Raw genomic sequence first — 23082 nt, forward strand, 5'->3', positions numbered from 1 at the left:
GAATCTATAGCCTGAAAAAAAAAAATGATGCGACTTTTATCTTATAAAATGCTCAATATTCACAAAGCGCTCTCTCATCTGATTCTTGTAATAAGTGCGAAGGAGCCGGGCAGTGCTGTAATCCCTGCGCTACATACAGGTGAGGACCCTGAGGCTCAGAGACCTTGGGCAACATAAGAGGTCACGAGGTTGCTAAGTGCCTCCCTGCACTATTCAAACCAGTCCAGGGTCCTAGATCTAGGATATTAGGATTTCATAATTTTGGGGTTGTATCTGGTGATAAAACGAATAGATAAAATGAAACCTCTGTTACACACTGGCAACAAAGAAACTTCACAAAAGCCTCAATCAGGTCTGCTTCATCACAGAAGAAAATGAATGATAGGCATTTATCCTTTGTTATGGGATGAATTGTGTCCCCTCCAATTTTTTTTTTTGGTCTGTGTTGGGTCTTTGTTGCTGCACGCGGACTTTCTCTAGTTGCGGCGAGTGGGGGCTACTCTTAGTTGTGGTGCATGGGCTTCTCATTGCGGTGGCTTCTCTTGTTGCGGAGCATGGGCCCTAGGCATTCCGGCTTCAGCAGCTGCGGCACGAGGGCTCAGCAGTTGTGGCACACGGGCTTAGTTGCTCTGCGGCATGTGGGATCTTCCTGGACCAGGGCTCGAACACGTGTCCCCTGCATTGGCAGGTGGATTCTTAACCACGGCGCCACCAGGGAAGCTCCCCCTCCAATTTTATATGTTCAAGTCCTAAACCCACCAGTTGTTCAGAATGTGACTGTATTTGGAGATAGGGTCTTTACAAAGGCGATTCAGTTAAAATGAAGTCATATAAGTGGCCCCTAATCTAATATGACTGGAGTCCTTATAAGAAGAGGTGATTAGGACACAGGCACAAACAGACGAAAGATCATGTTTCTTTCTTTTTTCTCTTTCAAAGAGAAAAAAATGGCATCTACAAGCCAAGGAGAGAGGCCTCAGAGGAAATCGATCCTGCCTATACCTTGACCTCAGACTTCCAGTCTCCAGGGCTGTGAGAAAATCAGTTTCTGTTAAGGTGCCTACTCTGTGGTACTTTGTATGGCAGCCCTAGCAAACTAATGTACCTTCAGCTTCATGTATCTGAAAGGTACTTTCTCTATTTCACGGATCATCTAAAAGGGTCAGTCAGACAGTGACTCAGCTTGCGCGCACCATCTTCAGAGAATCAACTACGTAGTCAGGAAAACATGACTTGGATGCACGTTTTCCCAGATGTTGAGTTTTCTTTTCAAATGAATGAATTCTGTTCTGTTAAGAGTGAAAAGCTTGTTGACTTAGGCTAATCCTCCCAGTGTCACAGCTCTGAACGATGCTCTGAACGATATCTGATGCTTGCACATTTAAAAATTTGACAACCTGACAGCTTGTTCTCCTAAGAGGATCAAGCATATGTAGAAATAACGTCAAGAAGATACTCAGCTGAGATGAGAATCAGGATAGGTTATTTTGTTATGTCTTTCCAAAGAAGTGACCTGAGCCAGTGGCAGGACTGAAATCTAAGAGTGATGTTCTGTCTCCTTGTGAACTTGGGTGACTGGCCCCGCCTTGGCTACCACATGAAAGGAGCAGCGTTCTCAGGCTCGACACAGAGCAGAGTGCCTAGGGCGGAACTCAGCCTCCCCCACCAATTCACCCCCTGCGCTCCCTGGACCAGTTCTGTGACCTTAGGTGAGCCCTGGACCCAGTCTCCTCATCCATGACGGGGGATAAAAAAGGACCGTGATGAGGATTAAGTGCAATCATACATGTGAGAAGTATGTAAAATAAATTATAAAGAACTACACAAATGTAACTTACCACTGATATTGTTTAAGTACATGCAGGATTACTGGACCATGAATCAAAAGATATCTAATTCTATGACCTATGTCTATTTTTCTATGTACGTTACACTTGATTTAAAACATTTACTGGAAGAAAAGATTTCTAATCCTGTGTCTGCTGCACGGTAGCACCATCACTACTTGTATATATATGGACACTTCCTTCGAAGGGGGGCTTTAGCTTCCTTACCTGTAAAATGAAGGCGTTGAACTTAGGTACCTACCTAAATGCTGTGATCTATTTCTCATTGCTCAATGTTTGATAATATACAATCATTACATGTTTTCTAAGTGGAGACTTCTGACTCATACGTGAGGACATGTGTCTGATGTGAAATGCCTAAGGTCAAAGAAAAAAAGGGTTTGTGAGATTCCTGGCTGTTCTGTGACTTAGGTTATATAGGGAATCCCAAATAATTACTGGATGTTAGGAGGGAAGCTCTGACTGGGAGACACTCTAGAGGATGAAAGCGCTCTGTGAATTTCATGCATTAAAAAATATAGGGCTCCAAGTGCAACTGCTCTCTATTTACATACAATGTAAGTACTTATGAAAAGTTCAGAATACAATCTTCCCTGATCCCTAAACTCTTCAGGCAGCTCTGTGACCCAGCACAATTGCCTACATTATGAACAGTGGAAGGTACCGCTCTTCATTTCTAAGGAGGAGGAATGAGATAAAACAATGACAGAGAATTCGGGCCACATTTCAGATAAACGTTTCATATAGAATTACTTAGATACTGGGACATGTTTTCTTTTCCCATTTTTTGGTTTTGTTTTGTTTGTTTGCTTGCTTGTTTAGGTTGTGGCACATGGGATCTTCGTTGTGGCATGCAGACGCTTAGTTGCGGCATCCTAGGCTTCTTAGTTGTGGCATTCGGACTCCTTAGTTGCAGCATGCGTGTGGGATCTAGTTCCCCAACCAGGGATCAAACCTGGTCGGCCCCTGCAGGCCGTTCCCGGGGCCCCTGCATTGGGAACGCAGAGTCTTACCCACTGGACCACCAGGGAAGTGCTGCAACCGGCAACTGTTGAATACAGTATTCTGTATATGCCTATGATGTCCAATTGGTTAACTGACTATTCAGATCCTCTGTATCCTGACCTAGTTTTCTTCCTGCTCCATTAATCTGATAGAAAGTTGTTTTCATGCCTCCCACTGATTGTGGATTTTCCTATTTCTCCTTGCGGCTTTATCCATTTTTGCCCTTCTTTTTAAAAAATAAGCTATTTTACTATTTTGAAGTCTTACAATGGGAGCATACAAATTTCTAATTCTATCTCTTGTTGATAACATTACGGGACGTTTTCTTTAAGAGATATGTTAAATACTGAAAGAGTACTTTTATTCAACTTACAAGTGAAAATCTGGGAAATGCAGAAAAGTGTAAAGAAGGAAAAATGCACCCATAATTTAACACCTAGAGGTAAAGTTTTGACGGAAAGCCTCACGACATACTTTCCGAGGCCTCAGCCCACCCCAACCCACCCATCAAAAAGGGCAAGAACAGCAGACCTTTCTTCTCTCCCTCTATCCTTCCATCAATCCCACTCCTATCTTATTCCAGAGAGAATTACAGCTGGCTGCATGACAGTGGCTAAGTCCCTTACCAGACCTCAGTTACCACATTTGTACTATGAGATACTACCAACTCACCTTTGTTAGACAGATACCACGTGACCTGAATGCTACTTATCAAGCACCCTTCTCACACCATGTACAGTGCTTAGGGCTTCCACACACCTCATCTGTGAAAACGCTTTGTAAACCTTCAAGCGCCATTCAGACTACAGTGTTAGGGTTACTGTGAATTCTTAGTTTATCCTGATGACAATTTCATCTTCTAGAAAGAAGAGGAAGCATAGGGAGGCAACCAGACCTAATTCTAAACAACGAAGAATTAGGGAGAAAGTGACAGTATCACGTAGGAGTTTTCTTTACAGTTAGAAGCCAGAAGAGACCTACACCTTTCCCTGGTAGATCTTTCTAGACCCAATTCATAATATTCCACTCCAATTCTTCTTCTCAAACTCTGAAACCTCCTGCATGTTCCCTGACAGCATGTGTATCATAAACGTGCTAAGCACCAATCGTAAGAACGTGAAGGGTCCGCAAAACGAGTGTTCTGTGCTCTGTGAGATCTGACCCCAGAGGCCAAACACGTGGAAGCTCCAATCCGAAATCTCTCTCTCGTGCGCACGTGTGTGCACACGTGGGCGCACACACGTCCTGCTTCCTGCCCCCACCAGTCCTGCAGATTCTCAGCAGACGTGTCCTCCCCCTGCAATGTACTCTTAAGGTGCAGTCACGAAGCTTTGTCTCTGGAGGCTTATAATTGAAAAGGGCACAGAGTGCTTGTTACCAGACCCCTGGTGCCAGATCCTGAGGAGTGAACCCTGGAGACGAACCTTAATTACAACTCCCTGCAGCGGGCTCACCTGTTTTGCTGTTTCAGTGACGGCAGCGGCCTCGGCCTTGCCCAGTTGTTGCACCATCTTGTAAAATAGGCCGTCTCTATTTTGTAGCAAAACATATGGCTCATCATATTCTTTCAGTCTCCCTGAATCCAAAACCTGTTAATCAGCAGAAAGAAGCCCATTAGCACACAATGTTTTGCAGTAACATATTATAACTCAGATAATATTTCCGAAAGGGGTAAGACAGCGAGAATAGAATCTATTTGGGTGGTAGGCCTGGCTGGTGTTTAAATGGTTTGATTACCCTGTTTTACCAGGCAGACAAAGGCCTAACCCGACCTTTTATTATTATAATGTTATAGGAAGAAAATGAAAGTTTTCGACTATGATTAGGGGCACTCAGCAGTTCGTGGCATTTTATATTCTGCCCAGGGCATTTGCGGGTGTTATCATTAGTTAGTGCTTTTAGCTCTCAGACTCTTGAGCTTTGAGGGCTATTTATACAGATACACAGAGCTGGGAAATTTCTTGATTCAAGGAAATCAAACTCAATTTAGCAAAAAATTAGGGTGATGTCATAGAAACTGATGGCGGAGAGCAAATGAACTCCCGAGTTGGTTTCACAGAATCTGCAATTTTGGACAAAGTAAATGCTTCCGGAATTTCCTTAGGGCCCTGGAATATTTCAGCTAAGTGGGGATAGAATCTTTTGCCAGAGAGGTTAAGGTGCTTCTTGAAGTTAGCTTTGGTAGTAGCTTATCCTCCTGAGAGTGAAAAGCTGGCAATAAGAGTGGCTACCTAAACAGCTTTAGCAGGATTGCTCTGCACAGAAGAAAATCTCCAGAAATCCAATTTTCTCTTTGGATAAGTCTAAAGAAGCAATTAAGAAACTGAGCTCCAAATTCCAGTGATCACGGCCTGCACAGCACACGGGGGCAGCCCAATCTGAATTACCAAGGATCTGAATCTGTTTCCACAAATTATCTTTCCTTGCTTCTTGTTCTTTCTTCAGCTGCCTTCCTTTCACCCATTTTATTGCTCATTAATATGTCCACTAATTGGAAACTGAAAGGAAGAGGAAAGGGCTCTTAACTCTGCCTTTCTACTTATTAGTGGCTTTGGTTAATGGTTTCAGAGGGAAAAAAAAGAATCCGAAATAATTGGCCCAAATGACATACCTAGGAAAACAGTTTTGATGTTAAGTGGTACTTAGTTCTTCATTTAGATCATATTTAGAGTAAATGTATCGTAAGAGAATACGATGAAACTCTAAGCAGGACACAGGTTGTTCTTCCACATCTAGGTATTAACAGTTAATTTGGCCCCAGGGTATTCAATCGGAAACATTTATTAACTCTCATAAAGGCCATTTCCCTGTTAAACTTTTACTGCTAAGAATCACTGCTAACAGCAGGTCTCTCAAAAGAGTTTAAGAATAACTGAATCTGTTACATCCACGTAATTACTAAAATGTCGTATAATTTGGCATGCCAATTTAGATGCCCTGAATGTGTAATTTTACTTATGCGTAGCATTATAGAGCATAACCATTCCTCCTGATGGTGAAGAAGAAAAAAATGCAATTTTAAAACATAGGTCTCTCTCATGCCAAAGACAAAGTAAATAATTATATCAAATTACTTCACACAACAAAGAATTTTCCATTCTTCAAAAGCAACAACTTTTAAAAATCACCACTTCAGAGTTGGTGGAAATGAGTTCTCTGACTATAAAGACTTTATATATTTTTAGGGGAAGTATTATTAATATTTTGTCCTGTCCAACTTTCTAGTTTATTTGCTAAAATTTGAACGAATAGCAAATCTTTTCATTTCCTTTCATATTGTCTAAAATACATGATTCCACTGAGATGAGTAGTTCTCAGGATTGACTAATATCTAAGAAAGGCAAAGGCAGAAAAACATTAACACTCTCAAAAAACAATAGGATCAACAATGTAATGGCAGAAAGATCTATTTTGACCCTTATAAGCATAAGCAATGTAATAACTACACATAAGGACAGTTTTCAAATTTTTTTTGTCGGGGGTGATAAATAGTTTCCGGTTTTCATTCATCTGGGAAAACATTACTAAAATGAGGTCTGAGTTGAGGAAGAAAGGCAAAGAATATTAAACCGTAAGACTGTCTATAAACAGAAGAGGTGGAATCCAAGTTTCCTGGCCCTGGTGTTGGTTCTTCATCATCCATTTCCAAAGAATTCTCTAACTGCAGACAGTGAAAATGTTGAACACAGGCAACAATATTGTTCGAGCAATTGCAGATTTTCACATGCTTCCTTTGCTCACACTTCTGGGGAGAATCCACAGTGATATGAAGACTGGAGTGTGCAGGGACTGGAGGGAAAAGCTGTGCTATTGGCCGAAGAGAAAACAGGTCACAAGCAACCAGCTAATCCTAAAAACTACAGGAAGAAGCCTTTAATGTAGAGATAGTTGTTGAGTCTTAGGAGGAAGAGGATTTCTGATTTGTCTGTCTTGCTTCACTGTTTTGTGGCAACAGAGAAAGTAAGGAAGATTCCATTAGCTGTCATTATGACTCCATCATGTTGAATAAACTTAAACTTGAGAGAACATCTTTGCAAAATAGAATTTTTAGCCTGACACATTAATGGTGCTTAATGAACCCAAACTGGGTAAATCCATTTGGAGAGCCAACACATAAACACAGCTATTAATTAGGTCACAGTTGTTTCCCAACAAGCCTTTTGCTTAATTTACTTACAGTAAACAAAACCATATCCATCCGACTTTGTGCAGAAGTATTCACCAGTGCAACAAAATGTAATTATTACACCTTAAGCACTTGTAATTACGTGACTTTATGGTGATAACTCTGTTGGTTAGGCCCTTCATTAGCATCTGTCACTTCCCCAGCCGCTCCCCGAGGCTGGCCGCCCACCCTCTGGAACATCAGGATATGCAGCAGATTGACTTGTCTTTATGCCCTTAAAGCTTTAGGAACAGACAATCACTGGCTTTCTGAAAAGCAAACAGGAAGAGGCATCCCTCGCAGATTTTGGGGGTTCCGTTCCTGAACACCACAAAGATATGAATATCACAATAAATTGGTTCACATGAATTTTCTGGTTTCCCAGGGCATACAGAAGTTATGTTTACACTACATGGTAGCCTATCAAGTGTACAATAGCATTACGACCGAGAAAACAATATACACACCTTCATTTAAAAATGCTTTATTGCTAAAAAACGCTAACCATCATCTGAGCCTTCAGCAAGGCGTAGTAGTTAACACCAGAGATCACTGATCACAGATCACCAAAACAAATGTAATGACAGTGAAAATAGTGAATGTGAAATAGTGCTGAGAATTACCAAAATGTGACACAGAGACATGGAGTGAGCACATGTGTTGGAAAAATGGCGCCGATAGACTTTCTTGCCTTAGGGTTGCCACAGACCATGTGCTTCACAGATGTTGTAAAAAATGCAACATCTGAGAAGCACAATTAAACAAGGTATGCCCATATTTCTAAATCAAGCAAGCAAAAAAAAATTGCCACAAAAATCAAAGGTGTGGGAAAGAACATCATTTATGAGATTTTTGCAAAAGTGAAAGCCAACTGGTAATCAGGAGCTCCAGAACAACATAAAAGGTTTACGCCTAGGGTGGATGGGACCACAGAGGACAATTCCCCAGCTCTGAAGCTAGGGGATGCACGTCTCTTGGGTCCCCTGAGGTCTAAGGAGTCAGCAACCGCAACCAGCTTGGACCAAGATGTAAACAAGTGGCCATGTTTACATTTCCTGGTGGGACCTCCCTGCAACATCACCGATGACCCTGACCAGGGAGCCCTAAACTGAAGGTCTCCCAACACAGGAGTGCAAAGGGCAGCTCCACGGTGAAGGGCAAGGTCCACCACAGAAGACAATGTTGGTCATCAAAAAGGTGACAGGTTCCGATGAGAACCCTTGCACTTCCCTTCTCCCAATGGACTCCTTCTTCCCCATTCACTCAGATGATCAGGCCAGAAACCAGCATCGACTCCTCTCTCTTCCCTCGGATCCCACGTTCGATCCATCACACAGTTCACTTGGCTCCGTTTTTTCGTCTATCCCAAATCCAACCATCTCACCATTTCCACTGCTAGCACCTTAGTCTAAGCCACCAATATTAAAAGAGAGGGCAAAACTATAAGAGGGAGTGAAAACCGCATTTGGAGAACTGAAAGACCATCAGTGTGGTTTTAGCTCTAAAGGAAAGAGCGCAGTGAGACAAAACTAGAAAGGTGGGGAGGGGCCGAGCTGTAAACCACTTTGTAAAACCATGTTAAGGATTTGTTCAGAAAAACTGAGAGAAAAATTTGAGACTCTAGAAATTTACCAGAATATACTGGTACATAAAGCATTAAACGAATGGCCATATTTTGATAACGGCAACAAAGCTGATTGGCTAAGGTGATACAGATGTTCACACCTGTGGATCAAGTGCTGATGGATAAGATTTAGGAGTGACCAGCTGACATGTCTGCAAATTCTGTCCCTTCTCACTGTTTCTTTAACCCATCTTATATTCCATGGTGACAGTATTTCTAATAATTAGACAATAAAAGAAACCAGCTACCATAAATGCTGTAATACCAAAACCCAAAACTTGATCTCCAGGTTACATTTAGGAGCAATGATTAAATTCAGTGGATCCCCCAACTGAACTGGATGGAGATCAAGCCACCATTCTGCTGCTGCCTCGAAATACTGACAAAGGGCTTGAAATAGGTAAACTACACAGCATCATTCATTTCTTGTGGAAGAAAGGTGCTTTGAGGGACAGTCTGGAAAATACAATGCTGAGACACGAGACCAACAAATCGAAAAGTAAAGAACAGAAATAAAAGGATACTTTTCCGGTTGGCATTCAAGAACACAAAATGAGGGACTAAGGCTGATCCATGCTAAACAATGTTCCTGGTTTCTAAGTGTCACTGTCCTGCAATCTTGGAATGTCACCTAGTCCCGCACAGAAGACCCCTGGTGGGGCCTGCTTTCTACTGTGATGTGCTAGTCCAGATGACCAGACACACTGCTTGGAGCCCAGAGCATCCCTTTGGTTGGGGATGCCCCACTCCTGTCGTCTGCTCCCCAGAGCTCACTCCTGTGCACGTCCAGCTCGGGGGAGTGAGGCTAACGGCGCTGCTTCAGTGCTGACACTCTGCTATCTACTCAATGCCCCCACTGAGGATCCCATCTGACAATGTACGTGAAGTAGCGTGGGAGGTGACATTCCAGAGACTGCCCAAGAAGTCAAAAGGGACACCTCCATTATCACTGGACACGAGGGACTTTGGGCATTACTGATCGTATATTACTATCTTAGTACGGACCATCAAAATCACTAGTTAACTGCATCTGTTGCCTCTTACGACTTGTGCAGGCTTTCTTTATCTATTTACTTCATCACTAATCAGCATCACTGGATACGGTGGTACCTTGTGACAACAAGGTGGTACCTTGTGACATCATCTGTAAGATGAGTAGAACCAGCTCATTGCCACAGGCTGGGGGTTAGCCTGCAAATAACTTGCATTCTTTTGGGCTTATTTGCAGTCAAAGGTTTTTCCTTTGAGGGATGATTATCTTATCATTTTCTAAAGCCACACCCTAAGATATATTGACACTCAACAAGCAAGAGAGGGAAAGGACAAAGAGAGAGAAAAGGAAAAGAGGGAGGAAGGAAGGAAATACAGCTAAATAAATAAACATTAAGTTACTAAGAAAGACAGAGCCAATCAAATCTGGAAGGACGATACGAGACAAATATACAGAGACCAAAGCTTGGAGTCGGCTGTGTGTGCAGTGCCCAGACCTACTGTGAAAGAGACTTGCTAGTTAGGTCTGCAGATCTGCCCTAGATAGCTGCTTCCTAACATTACTTACGCGGTGTTCACTTTCATTTCCCCATGCCTCCAATTCCTATGTAGTAAAATTTCCTAAATTAAATCCGTTCTGTTGAAATACTTTCTTTTTCTCACTAGGCCTTTCTTCTCATAGACTCCCCTCTGACAGGAAATCTTGTGAAAGTCCCAACAGCTGAGAAATTCTGCAACCTTACCCGACAACCTCTTGGCAGTCTAAATGAAAGGCTAATTTTTTGATTAAGGGAATCTAAAACTCTGAAAAAATAACTGACAAAGGAAAAATGACTGTGTTCTAGAACACTGAACTATGAAGCTGGGTCCTGGATTTGGAGTATTTTCGTGGTTGGCCATCTTAATGGAAAATAACATTTCAAATAAACTTTTAATATGAAATTACTGGATATATTATTTAATAGCATATTCTGAAAGTGTAGGTAAGTACTTGAGTTACTGTCAGGAATGAGAGGAAAACTTAGGAGAAAATTAACTTATTGGAGGTTCCTATCACGTTTTCTATGGAAGGATACATTGACAAAACTGAACATAAATGGGAATGACTGATATTCCACAGGTGAGGGTCTTACCATTATCCTGTCGCTGTCAATAATGGTGTTCAATCTGTGTGCAATGGTTAGCACAGTGCACTGGGCAAATTTCTCACGGATTTTTTTTTGTATTAACTCATCAGTTCTGGAAACAAAGAAGTTGAATTTAGTTCAGTAAAGACAGAAATAGCAGACTTAAGACTTAAAAAAAATCACATATTTTTATAATGTTTTAAAAAATCAATACTTTAAGACATAATATTGCTCTTCAAAAACTGAGTATAAAAAGTCTCCTTAGAAGATTTTTCATAAAACAATGTAAGATAGTCTTCCCTTGAAATTAATTGAAACTATCAGAAGCTGGATTTAGGAATCTAGCTCTCTTAGGATGCCTAGTAACATTAACACCACATAACAGGTTTTGGTTTCTTCCTTTGTTTTCTGCAATTAATGTTATCAAGAGATATCTGTGGGGAAAAGAGAACGCTTAGAACATTTCTCAGCGACATTAAATGTTTTCCATTTACCACATTTAAAATTCAGATTCCAAGTTTCATGGACCTCAACTCCATACCTTGGATCCACATTTGCTGTGGCTTCATCAATAATCAGTATACGATTTTTCCTGAGAATAGCCCTGGCTAGGCACACCAACTGTCTCTGTCCAACACTAAAGTTCGATCCTGATTCTGCTAATTCAGTATCCATTTTACCAGGAAGATCTTCGATGGCTTCTTTAAGTTGTACCTGTGGATACAGAAAGAAGAATGACATTTTCCTAAATGAACTACTAATGAAGGAGACAAGCCTTTTAGACATTAGAGCTTTGAAGTCCTCAGGACTTCTTAGGTATCTTACATGTACAGCCAGGTGATGGGAAGAGCTCCTTCCAAGTAGCGTTCACTGAGAAAGGTGGTAGAGTCAACTCAGGACAGAAAGATCTCATTGTCCCCCATCACCGCCACATGACACCACCAGAAACCCCACCTCGGGATTAGTTAAGGAAGTCTCTCAAAAAATAAAGCTATTTCTCCCAATGTGATCTAAACAGGATCTTTAGGGCTGATAGGAGTCAGTACACTACAGGGAAAAAACATTTTTTTAAATTATTGTGGGAAGTATGGTTTTCTAGAGACATAATCTCATCAGCACTTTACCATGCTGGAAGGTCTAAAGGTTTTTTAAAAAAAAAAAAAAAAATCAAACTATGACAAACTGTACCACAGTGAACCTTGAGCCTATTTGGGGGATGCTTCTTTCCCAAGTTTAACACCACACTGCTAGACCAGTCAAGGGTGTTTGCTTCAATTTCATTAATGTTTCATAGTGAATGAAAACTCATGAAAAACAGGACACAACATAAAGTTTTGTTTCCCCCAGACTATGGTGGTACAGATGGTGCTTAAAGCAGTGGATTGTTGTAAGATTAAACTGTACTACAAGATTTAAAAAAAACAAAACAAAAAACTTTTAACTGCCAAAGATAATCTGCCTTCAGAAACCAGAATTACTGGCAGGAAAAACTGTAGGGCCGAATCAGCTCGCTCAGAGTCCAAGCTCACCCACGTAAACTGCAGATTTCACAGCTAACCTTGGAGAGGCGACACTAAATGACAAAACGTACAAATTCAAAACAACAACAATGTGAGCAATTGGTCACTGGGATTTACACAAAAACAACAACAATAAAAACGCAATTTTAAAAAAAATAAACGAGCCACACTTCTCTGAAATGAAGAGATCAAGCAAATATTCAGTAACTGTTTATTAAGTGTTTACTTTCTAAAAGCAAAAGACTGCGCTAGGTTGTATGAGGAATTAAAAACCCGTGTATGGTTTAGAAGTCTAGATATAGTTTCTGCCATCAGTAGCTGAGAATCAATTTTCAGAACTAGGGCACATGCACAGAATAATTAGTATTAAAATATACAAACCATCAGCACCCTATCATTCAAAATCCTTTTCATGCAAGAGTAAGGAAATTCAAAGAAGTGGTCCAAAGTGAAACACTACACAAATGAGAGAAAATCCTCTAGAAATGAACGTATCCATATAAAAACTGAGCGAAAGGGCCAGGGTTCTGTTACCTGCATTCATGCTGTAGCATTAAAATGACATGATTGCCAATTAATAATCATTATCACATTCCAAATGTAGGGTTCACCTTTATACAATTTTTCTTCTAAAACTTCACAGCATGTTATTAGTATGATTTCAATTATCTTTCAGTTAATAATGAAAAACTATCATTGTATCCACTTAGTAGATGTTCCCTAAGACCAGAGGAATAAGATGAATGTTGCAGGGTAATTGGGATGATTAATTCACTAGGTCACTATTAGAATTAAAACCCATAATTTTAACTTCTAGTTTAGTGCTCTGCTAAGGACAAAATAATCTATCTAGTTGCTTTGGGTTCTAGGGCAAAAGCTAAAAAGCATGACTCATTATGTTGTCGGTTTTCATCATCAGTACACACATTTTAACTGCACCACGTCATCAGTGTTCTCCTAGGAGGTAAACAAAGTCAGTTAAACCTATAAGCTCCCCTTAATTACCTGCAATGCTATAGATGCCCATCCATATATACTGATGTTAACAAATTAATTACATTTTATAAATTACCTCTTCTAAGGCATTCCACAGTTCCTCATCCGTATGCTCATTAAAGGGATCCAGATTTTTCCTCATTGTTCCAGTGAATAAAACAGGTTCCTAAATGCCACAAAATAGGGAATGTTATTACTGTAACTTATTTTCATTTTACACGAATGCTTACAGAAAATAATTAAAATACAAAAGAAAAATTCACTATAATCTTAGTAACAAGGTTGCAAATGCCTGTTTACAAAATTTTATCTCTATTAACTCTCCATTTTATAAAATGTGCTCCAAAATATCTTCCAGACCACTGAACACTAATAACAGAAGAAAGTGGTGAAGTGTATCACCTGAAGAAGAAACGGAAGAAGAGAGAGAAAGGTTTGAGTTTTTTAAAAAAATGCCTTCCTGGTAATAACTACTTAAACAGAAACAAACGAAAAGGGAAGAGGATATAATTATTTGAGGAAGGTTACATCAAGAGCTATATAAGTTAACTGCCAATCCTGGTAGGATACTGGAAAATGCCAAGAGCATGATTAGTTGAAGTTTGTGGCTCAAAGCAGAATTGCTAAATATTTGCACGTTTGAACTGGAATATTTTCTTCATTCCTAAAACAGCCTTCAGGGATAGGGAATCTCTCCACATGTGTGAATGGAACATCTCCATATGTGCAAAGAGAATGTCAGCTACTGGGGCCCGTGGCACCTCTGGGTCATGAGGATTTGGTCTCTGATTCGGCATCAGCTGATCCCCATGTTCTCTCACCAGTGCATCAGGATTACACGCTCACAGAACCTCACTATTAACTGCAAGGCCAGGAGGACCTGAAACCCATTGTGACCTGTGTCATAATGAAACTATTTTGATTTAAACAGCTCTTCCTATTCATCTGCTTCAGGAGGAACCACAAGGAAATTACTCTGCAAATATACGCCTCTTGCTGGGTTTCAAGAGAGAATCTTGTATGTAAACTCATGTAGGCCATTTGAGTTTTCTTCTGGAAGGCTCTAGTAAGCCAGGGCACAAGATTATTGGCAACAGAGAAGAGCCCAATGGTCTTGGGGCTGGACTATTCCTCCTCACTTCACAAAAGCCTGAGAAGAAAGAAGACAGACATTTCTTTTCCCTAGCCAAGAAGAATGACACTCAGAGAGCCTCCAGTCCGTTCTTTCCCTATTGTCTTAGTTTTAAGTCTGGTGAGAGAGAAATGCATGAAAATACAGGGTGTGCCATGGAAAAGATGCATGCCTAAGCAAAATCCAAAACTGAAGACATTATAAAGGCAGCTTTCTTTGCACAAAGTTGATCAAGTGGCTGATACATTCCAAAAGCACTGAAATCACTGGTCATACGATGTTTCAAAATGATTACTGAATTGAACTGAAAAACCCAAGACCCAAGTTCCTCATCAGGGGAATAACTATCATTCTACTTCAGAGTTTTATAAAAAAGTTTTTTATTCTTTGTAATTATCAACTCTAAGATTCTAATAAGTCAGGCGATTTTTCTTCTTTTATCTGTGACCATGAGGTTTACACTAATGATGTGGACAGAAGAGGGGAGGCCGGTCCCCAGTATTCCACCCTCTCCCTTGACTCTTCTCCACATTCACCACTTAAGGCTCTAAACCATGGGCAGGATGCTACTCTGAGGCCCCAAATGAGGGACCTTCAAGGACTGGTGTTTGAGGAGATAAAGGGGCTGAAAGAGGCCAGGTTTAGGAATTAATTGGATTGAGCCCAACTGGGAGAAGTGAGACAGGGTATCTGCTTGTAGTAACAACGGGACCATTTCTTTGGCCAACAGGGCTTGTACAACCTGAACATTTTTTCCTTCAGGTTCTTCTCATAGACCAAATTCACATGCGGTAAGAGGTCTGAGTTTCTGATGAAGTGCCTACCTGGTTTTCTTAGTACACTCCAGAGTCATCACTTAAGCTAATCTATGAAATAAATTGCCCTCTTTTTAAAAGACAGACCTTTCTTCCTTCCTTGAACAATCAAAGGGCTCACGGTACTAGCACGTTTGTGAAGTGCGGTTTTGGTGGTTCAAGAGAGCAGTCACAGGGACCTCATTTAAAGTTTAATCACAGGCTTCCCTGGTGGCGCAGTGGTTAAGAATCCGCCTGCCAATGCAGGGGACACGGGTTTGATCCCTGGTCCGGGAAGATCCCACATGCCGCAGAGCAACTAAGCCCGTGCGCCATGCGCCACGACTACTGAGCCTGCAACTGTAGAGCCCGTGAGCCACAACTACTGAAGCCCGAGCACCTAGAGCCCGTGCTCCACAACAAGAGAAGCCACCGCAATGAGAAGCCTGCGCACCACAACGAAGAGTAGCCCCCGCTCGCCGCAACTAGAGAAAGCCCGTGCGCAGCAACCAAAACCCAACACAGCCAAAAATAAAATAGATAAAATAAATTTAAAAATAAATAAAGTTCAATCACCTATTTCATAATCAGGGCCTCTCTCTATTGTCACTTCCCTCACCTTCTTCTCTTTAGGAAACTCTTTGAAGGGCATGAGTCTCTCCAAAGACCAGGGGACTAAAACGGGATTCTGTGCAGAAGAGGAGTCCCTCATTTCTGAACCCCTGACCAACGCCTGAACTTGGATGACGCTAACCTTTAAACAGAGTCCTCAGACACTCTGTAGGCCTTAAGGGCCGAGGGGATGCCCACTTAAGTCTGTACTGTCAGTCTAAAAGGATATATTTGGAAATTTCACTTCTTTATTTAGCAGCACTAGATGGAAGAAAATTGTTTTCTATACAAGAATATTTCTCTTTGTTAGGACATGCCCAATATATATTTCAAAATCTGTAAAATTTCAATCAAAACTTGTTGAATGAAAAGGATGATTTACTAAAACATTAACTGATTGAAGCTACACTTTTCTTTAAAGCCAGCAGGCGATTTGTGAACAAGGTCTGTTGTAATATGTCAGCGTGTTTTATGCATGGCGTTCATTTTGGTTTCTACTCATTCTTCTTTCATCCACTTGCCAAATGAGAAAACATTGTATTATCTACAAAAGGTAATAAAATGCTCACTGTAGACACATACTGCAAGGGCAGATAAGGGTCAAATTAATGATCATTTCTGATAGATACTACTATTTAAAGTACCCACCTCGAAGCAATGAAGTTAATAAACTAATTGTATGAGTAAGTGTTGTAAAAATGTTTGCATGCAGAACACTTCAGTGTAGAGATTTATGGCAGGATATACAAACTTCATGTAAATATACACTAAATGTATTAGCCTAAGAATATTTTTTTCTGAAGGGACACAACTAAAGCTCACTTAATAAGAGGTGGCACAGTACAGTCAAAAACAGATGCTCTTGTTTAACGTAGTATTTTAAATGAAGCATTAGTTTCAAACCTGTTTTTCATCAAGGTTTAAAGTTGATACTTTTTACATGTAACCCTTTGTGCCATATTCAGTAGTAATTTTTTCCTTGTTACTAACATAACACGAGTTCATATTAGGCGTGTAACCCCAAATTGGCCACTCTGAATCAGAGTATTTAATATAGGAAATTGATAATCCCTCGACACATCTGTAAGACTGAAAACTGCAGTCTTACTGGACCTTTTGTATACGCTGCTGGAAGACAAGCCTCTCATTATCTTACAAAGAAATCCTACTCACTAACCTTCAGAGGGTTAAAATGCCCTGGGACCAAGACAAAAACTGTACAAGTGGTTACAAACAGGGGAGGATAAAGCACAAACCTTCCCCTAATCATTTCAGTCCCAAACCAGGAAACTGCCCTACACTGAAGTATATGTAGAGTAGCTACTGCTAAATATATATACGTAAAACTGAATGTATGCTTTGCTGTACACCTGAAACTAGTGCAACATTGCAAATCAACCATACTTTGATTTAAAAGAAAAAAAAAAAAAGAAGTAGCTGCTGCTGCTGTTTCCTCCAGTCCTAAAGCTATGTTGTCATTTCTCATCTGAGGACTCTTCTTAAGGGGAAGCTCATCTCCCTGTTTCCAGGATAAGAGAATCACCTGAAGTCACTTTACATTTTGGTTCCTTTTTTTTTTTTTTCCCTAAATCCTGTAGCCTCTGAATGAACTGATCATCATCCACATTCAGGAGAAAAGGACATTGTTCTCCAACAAAGGAAAAAGAATTTAAGTCCTGTAAAGTCCTCTTTCAGGGGCTCCAGGGAGCAGTTCCAAGGGATTTAATGAAGACTTCAGTGTCAGAGACAAAGGGCCGACTGCATTAGGCTAGAATCCAGTTGTATTTCTTTACTAGTAACAGCATAGCCACCTCTTCTCTCTTTCAGTTTTGTTCTCAACAAGAAAAAAAGGGAAAGAAAACCAGGTAATCAGCAAGAAGTCTGAGAGACAGCTCTGGTTCACGATCTTCAACCTACTGAAGAAAGCTCAGGGAACAGAAATACCAAAAGAGCAGACTGGACTGTATTAAAAAATACCTAGCGGCTGATTTGATTGAGAAAAGAAAACTTTTAAATATAAAAAATGAATCTGTTTAATCATGATAACGATGATGGCTGCTGATCTGTGCCAACCCTTGGGCTGCGATCATAAATACTGAATTTGCATGGAAGCCCTCTTCAACTGAAAACATTTTCTTTGTGCCAAGAGGACAAGGGCCTCTAGGTGTAGAGATCATCCAAAGAGGTTTTGAAGTCCGTTTTTCCAGATCCTTTCAGATGAGCAATCTGCTCCCCGAATATAATCTCATCTTGTCCTCTAACAAACTTAACTACTTCATATCACGAGCACAAATGCCATGTACATTTCTGCTACCTGTTCTGTTTAAGGAAATTATTTGGGAAATGCTTTCATTTTTCGCTTATTCCTGAAACTGTGAACACGGATTGAGGAGTGCCTTATTAAGCATATAGTATTTGTTTTTGAAAGTTCCATCCAGGAGTCAAGGATTGATTGTCCATGTCACCACTCCCCTGCCTCTGATTCCTATGCAGGTCTTGGTACTATCACATCTCCTCCAATTCTAACCTGTTCACAGTGAGGCCAACAGTAATGGGGATGAGCCTGGGAGAGAGAGATCACCCCAGAAGCCCGCTGCCGCACCCAGGATCACAGAGAGCAGGGAGCCAGGGGAGAGGATGTGGGCCTGGCCCACCACAGCGGAACAACTCAAAGAAGCAGGACTGGGCTCCCTGGGCTCCCTGAATCTGCAGAATCTGCTGGCAGTTTCTAGCGTTCCCTAAATTATGGTGTTCAGACATAAGCAACACTTCTTCCTATGCATTTTAGGAGAAGAGGGATGCAAGCTTTTTGCAGTTAAGGTTTTGAGTATCATCTCCTGACACATATTACCCCATGACATATAAGTGAATAAATGTGTTTCTAAATTGATACTGTCCAAAAGCGGGACATAGCACAAGGAGAAGTATCTTTCAGCTCTATTCTGCACTTGTTAACTTTTGTGATGGTTTTGGGAATCCTTTTCAGTGGGGTGGTGGTAAAAAAAATGGGTAAAATCTCAAACGAAAACATCATTCAGTACAACAAACATATATTGAAATATACATATATGTATTTGCAGTCGGACAGTTCTGATTCTACTGCTTATTAGCGATTAGACTCAGGGTAAGTTATTAATCTTCCCAAGACTCGGTTCCCTTACTGTAAAATGGGGATAACGCTGCGGGGCTCCTGTGAGAATCTGGAACGACAGTGAAGCTCCTGGCGTAGTGCTAACAATGACCAGGAGCCCAGCCCAACAGGGGGACAGTGAGGGGTGGTGTTTGTCAACCTGCAGGTGCACCCAATGGATCAGGAAGTCCATTGTGTGCCTTGTGACCATCATTGTATCATTCATATTAACTAGAAGGGATATAATAGAAAATATCAGAGTGCAGAGCACAAGAGAAATAATACTTTTTGAAATTTTTATTCCCCTGTGTGTGTGTGTGTGTGTGTGTGTGTGTGTGTTTGTGTGTACATGAAATCATGATACGAAGCAGCTCTACTGTGACTGCAGTCAACAGCATGTTGAAGTCGCCAGCAGAGTGGTTAGCTGCTCAGGGTCTGGAGTTGAGAAACTCCCTAAAATAAATTTGAATACAGACTCTGCCGCTTACTTGATAAGTGGGTTAAGCTCACAGTGCCTCAGTTTTTAATCTGTCAGATGAGGATAACTAGAAAATTGTGAGGACTAAGTGGGAGATGGTAGAGAAAGAGGCTAAAACGTGTTAAGGATTCCACAAATGTTAGGAATTCTTATTAAAACTTGTGCAACTTGTCAAGGCCTGCAACAAGCACTAGAGCAGCAGAAATGAGAGACACAGGCCCTGTCCTCAAGGAGAGGAAGAAAACAGTCGAGAACGTGGGGAGGACTGAGAAAAAATGCCGGAGGTCTTGGTGGAGGACTGGAAAGTATGAGTGGGGTACAGGGTGGTAGTCAGGAAAGAACCTGGTGGGAGGGAAGCCAGAAATCAAAAGAAACAAGAAAGTAATATTCTTTCCTCTTATTCCTTGGAGAAAACACATTACGTAGGTTTTTCGCGGCTGTGCTTTTCCCCTAAAACTGCTACTGTGTTGATTTTTTTTCTTTTGCTTCACTCTTTAAATGTACATAAATAACGTGGTTTATGTTATAAGCAGTAAATAAATGTAACGAAAATCACCAAGGACCGCAAAAACATAAACAGAAATTAAAGAACAAAAACATTAAACAGGAAAGAACAAAGCCTTTCCATAATGTGTTACATCTTATAGAAATAACACCTAAAAGGCCAGTGCCACAGTCCTTCAGAATATTTATAGTTACCATTGACTGAGCGTTCCCAAAACCCAGGTATGGCCCACAAATACTTTCTCATCCAGTCACATCTTCACAACAAATCCATGTGACATTAATTCCTAGACCTAGTTTAATGGCGAGGACACTGAAACTCGGAAGCCGAGTGACTACATCAAGTCCCCACATTCGTATGAGGCAAAGCAGGAATAAAAGTGTGGGTCATGTTGACACTCAGTCTACACTCTTAAACATTCTGTCCCTGGCTGCCTCCCGAATGATTTCCTGGGACCCGTTACACAAACACTCTCTCTTTAATCAACTAGCATTGCACCTCAGAGACAAAGGGATATAAAGTGGAAAAAAAAAGGGTTCTGTGTTTACAATGGTTGGTGATGTTTACCTACATGGACACAAAGCTTAGCACTGTTTTGTAAGCACACTCTCTGGAGTGTATACATAGAGCATACTCAGAAAAGTAGGGTGGAAACCGATGGAACAGAACCAAAACCTGGTGATGTCAAGGTATGTTTATAGTCTTTGCTCAGATGTGCTTCCAAAACATTACCGGCAGAGCCAAGAAGCATCTAATGTTATTTCTTTATTTACAGAGTTCTTTTATGTACACAAGCATACAACTTTTCTTATTAAGAAGCATTAGAAGTAATGCAGGGCACGTTTCACATTCCTTTCATCCAAGAACATAAAAGCACTTTACAGACATGCTCATTATTTCTGCAAACTAATCGAATTTGGCCCATTTCAGAGATGGGTACAATCAAAATTTAAAAGTTGGGAATCTAAAATCATTATTTTCTACATTTATCACTAAGCCACCAATCTAATAGCCAGAGGGAATCTTCAAATGCAGGGACTCTACATGCTGAAAATTGCTTTCCATTTTTTCTAAAAGGGAAACCGTTATATACATAATAAATGATATATAATAAAACATATATATCATTATGTACATAATTTTTTTACTTGCAGTAAAATACATATAAAATTTACCACTTTAACCATTTTTCAGTGTACAGTTCAGTGATATTAAATATCTTCACATTGTTGAAGCCATCACCACCATCCAGCTACAGAACTCCTTTCATCTTGCAAACCTGAAACTCTGTACCCATTAAACCACAACTCCTCCAATAAAGATGTTAAAAAATAGAATAACAAACAAAAAACCCACAACTCCCCACTCCCCCCACTCTCCTGTCCTGGCAGCTCCTGGCAACCACCATTCTACCTCTTGTTCCCATGAACTGACCACTGTATGTACTTCATGTAAGTAGTATTTGTCCTTTGTGACTAGCTCATTTCACTGAGCATAATGTCATCAAGGTGCTGTAGCATGTGTCAGAATCTGCTTTCTTTTTAAGGCCAAATAACGTTCCGTTGTATATATACCACATTTGTTTATCCATCCATCTGTCAATGGACCATGAGGTGCTTCCACCTCTTTGCTAATGTGAATAATGCTGGTATGAACATGCATGTACAGATATCTGTGTAACAACCCCTTCTCAATTCTTTTGGGTTTATACCATAAATTAGAATTGTTGGATCATATAAAAATTCTATGTTTAACTTTTTTCAGGAACCTGCACAGTGTTTTCCAGTCACTGTATCATTCCGCATTCTACCAGCCGTGCACAAGGATTCCCATTTTTCCACATCCTCACCAACACTTATTTTTTTGTTTTTAATTTTCCTTAAACAGCAGCCATCATAAAGGGTGTGGGACGGCATGTCATTGTGATCTAACAGGATTATCTTCATTTCAAAAGTACTTAGAGTAATTCCAGGTATTTTGGAGGCCAGCGGTAGGTAGCAACACCTGAACTCAGTCATAAGACACGAGTCCACATTCTACTTCCTTTGGGTGCCGTGTTCTATATGCTTCCTACTAACCAGGCATTTCAGAGCTCATCATACCCACATTCCAGGAAGTACATTTGCCTGGCTCTTTAATCGTGTCTCTTCTCTGTGGTTCTCACCTCAAGAAGGTATATGTTTTAGTCAGCTTCCCTTGGTGGCCTGATGATTGCAGAGTATTAAAAAAAAACAAAAACCCAGCCTTGAACCAAGATGGCGGAGTAGAAGGACGTGTTCTCCCTCCCTCTTCCAAGAACACTAGAATCACAACTAGCTGCTGTTGTGACAGGAAGACACTGGAACTCACCAAAAAAGTACCCCACATCCAAAGACAAAGGAGAAGCCACAGTGAGACGGTAGGAGGGGCGCAATCACAGGAAAATCAAATCCCATCACTGCTGGGTGGGTGAGTCACAGACTGGAGATCACTTATACCCCAGAAATCCACCCACTGGAGCGAAGGTTCTGAGCCCCACGTCAGGCTTCCCAACCTGGGGGTCTGGCAACAGGAGGAGGAATTCCTAGAGAATCAGACTTTGAAGCCTAGTGGGGTTTGACTGCAGGACTTTGACAGGACTGGGGGAAACAGAGACTCCACCCTTGGAGGGCACACACAAAGTAGTGTGTGCATCGGGACCCGGGGAAGGAGCAGTGACCCCACAGGAGACTGAACCAGACCTACCAGCTAGTGTTGGAGGGTCTCCTGCAGAGGCGGGGGGTGGCTGTGGCTCACCGTGGGGACAAGGACACTGGCAGCAGAAGTTCTGGGAAGTACTCCTTGGCATGAGCCCTCTCAGAGTCTGTCATTAGCCCCACCAAAGAGCCCAGGTAGGCTCCAGTGCTGGGTTGCCTCAGGCCAAACAACCAACAGGGAGGGTACCCAGCCCCACCCATCAGCAGTCAAATGATTAAAGATTTGCTGAGCTCTGCCCACCCGAGCAACGGGTCAGCTCTACCCACCACCAGTTCTTCCCATCAGGAAACTTCACAAGCCTCTTAGATAGCCTCATCCACCAGAGGGCAGACAGCAAAAGCAAGAAGAACTACAATCCTGCAGCCTGTGGAACAAAAACCACATTCACAGAAATATAGACAAGATGAAAAGGCAGAGGGCT

At 41.2% G+C, this 23082-nt stretch overlaps 1 protein-coding gene across 2 annotated transcripts in view; it reads right to left on the bottom strand.

Moving 5' to 3' along the window:
- ABCC4 (ATP binding cassette subfamily C member 4 (PEL blood group)) overlaps positions 1–23082 on the bottom strand; it is a 207886-nt gene that overhangs the window by 6614 nt on the left and 178190 nt on the right. For both annotated transcript variants that reach the window (XM_082859518.1, XM_082859517.1), the window contains exons 27-30: positions 13351–13440; positions 11300–11472; positions 10765–10870; positions 4307–4441 (exon numbers count right to left, since the gene is read on the bottom strand). In XM_082859518.1, the coding sequence (XP_082715644.1) occupies positions 4307–4441; positions 10765–10870; positions 11300–11472; positions 13351–13440 (504 nt within the window). The remainder of the gene's footprint in view (positions 1–4306; positions 4442–10764; positions 10871–11299; positions 11473–13350; positions 13441–23082) is intronic.

Source organism: Leucopleurus acutus (assembly GCF_964270905.1).
Source record: "Leucopleurus acutus genome assembly, chromosome: 18".
NCBI lineage: Eukaryota > Metazoa > Chordata > Mammalia > Artiodactyla > Delphinidae > Leucopleurus > Leucopleurus acutus.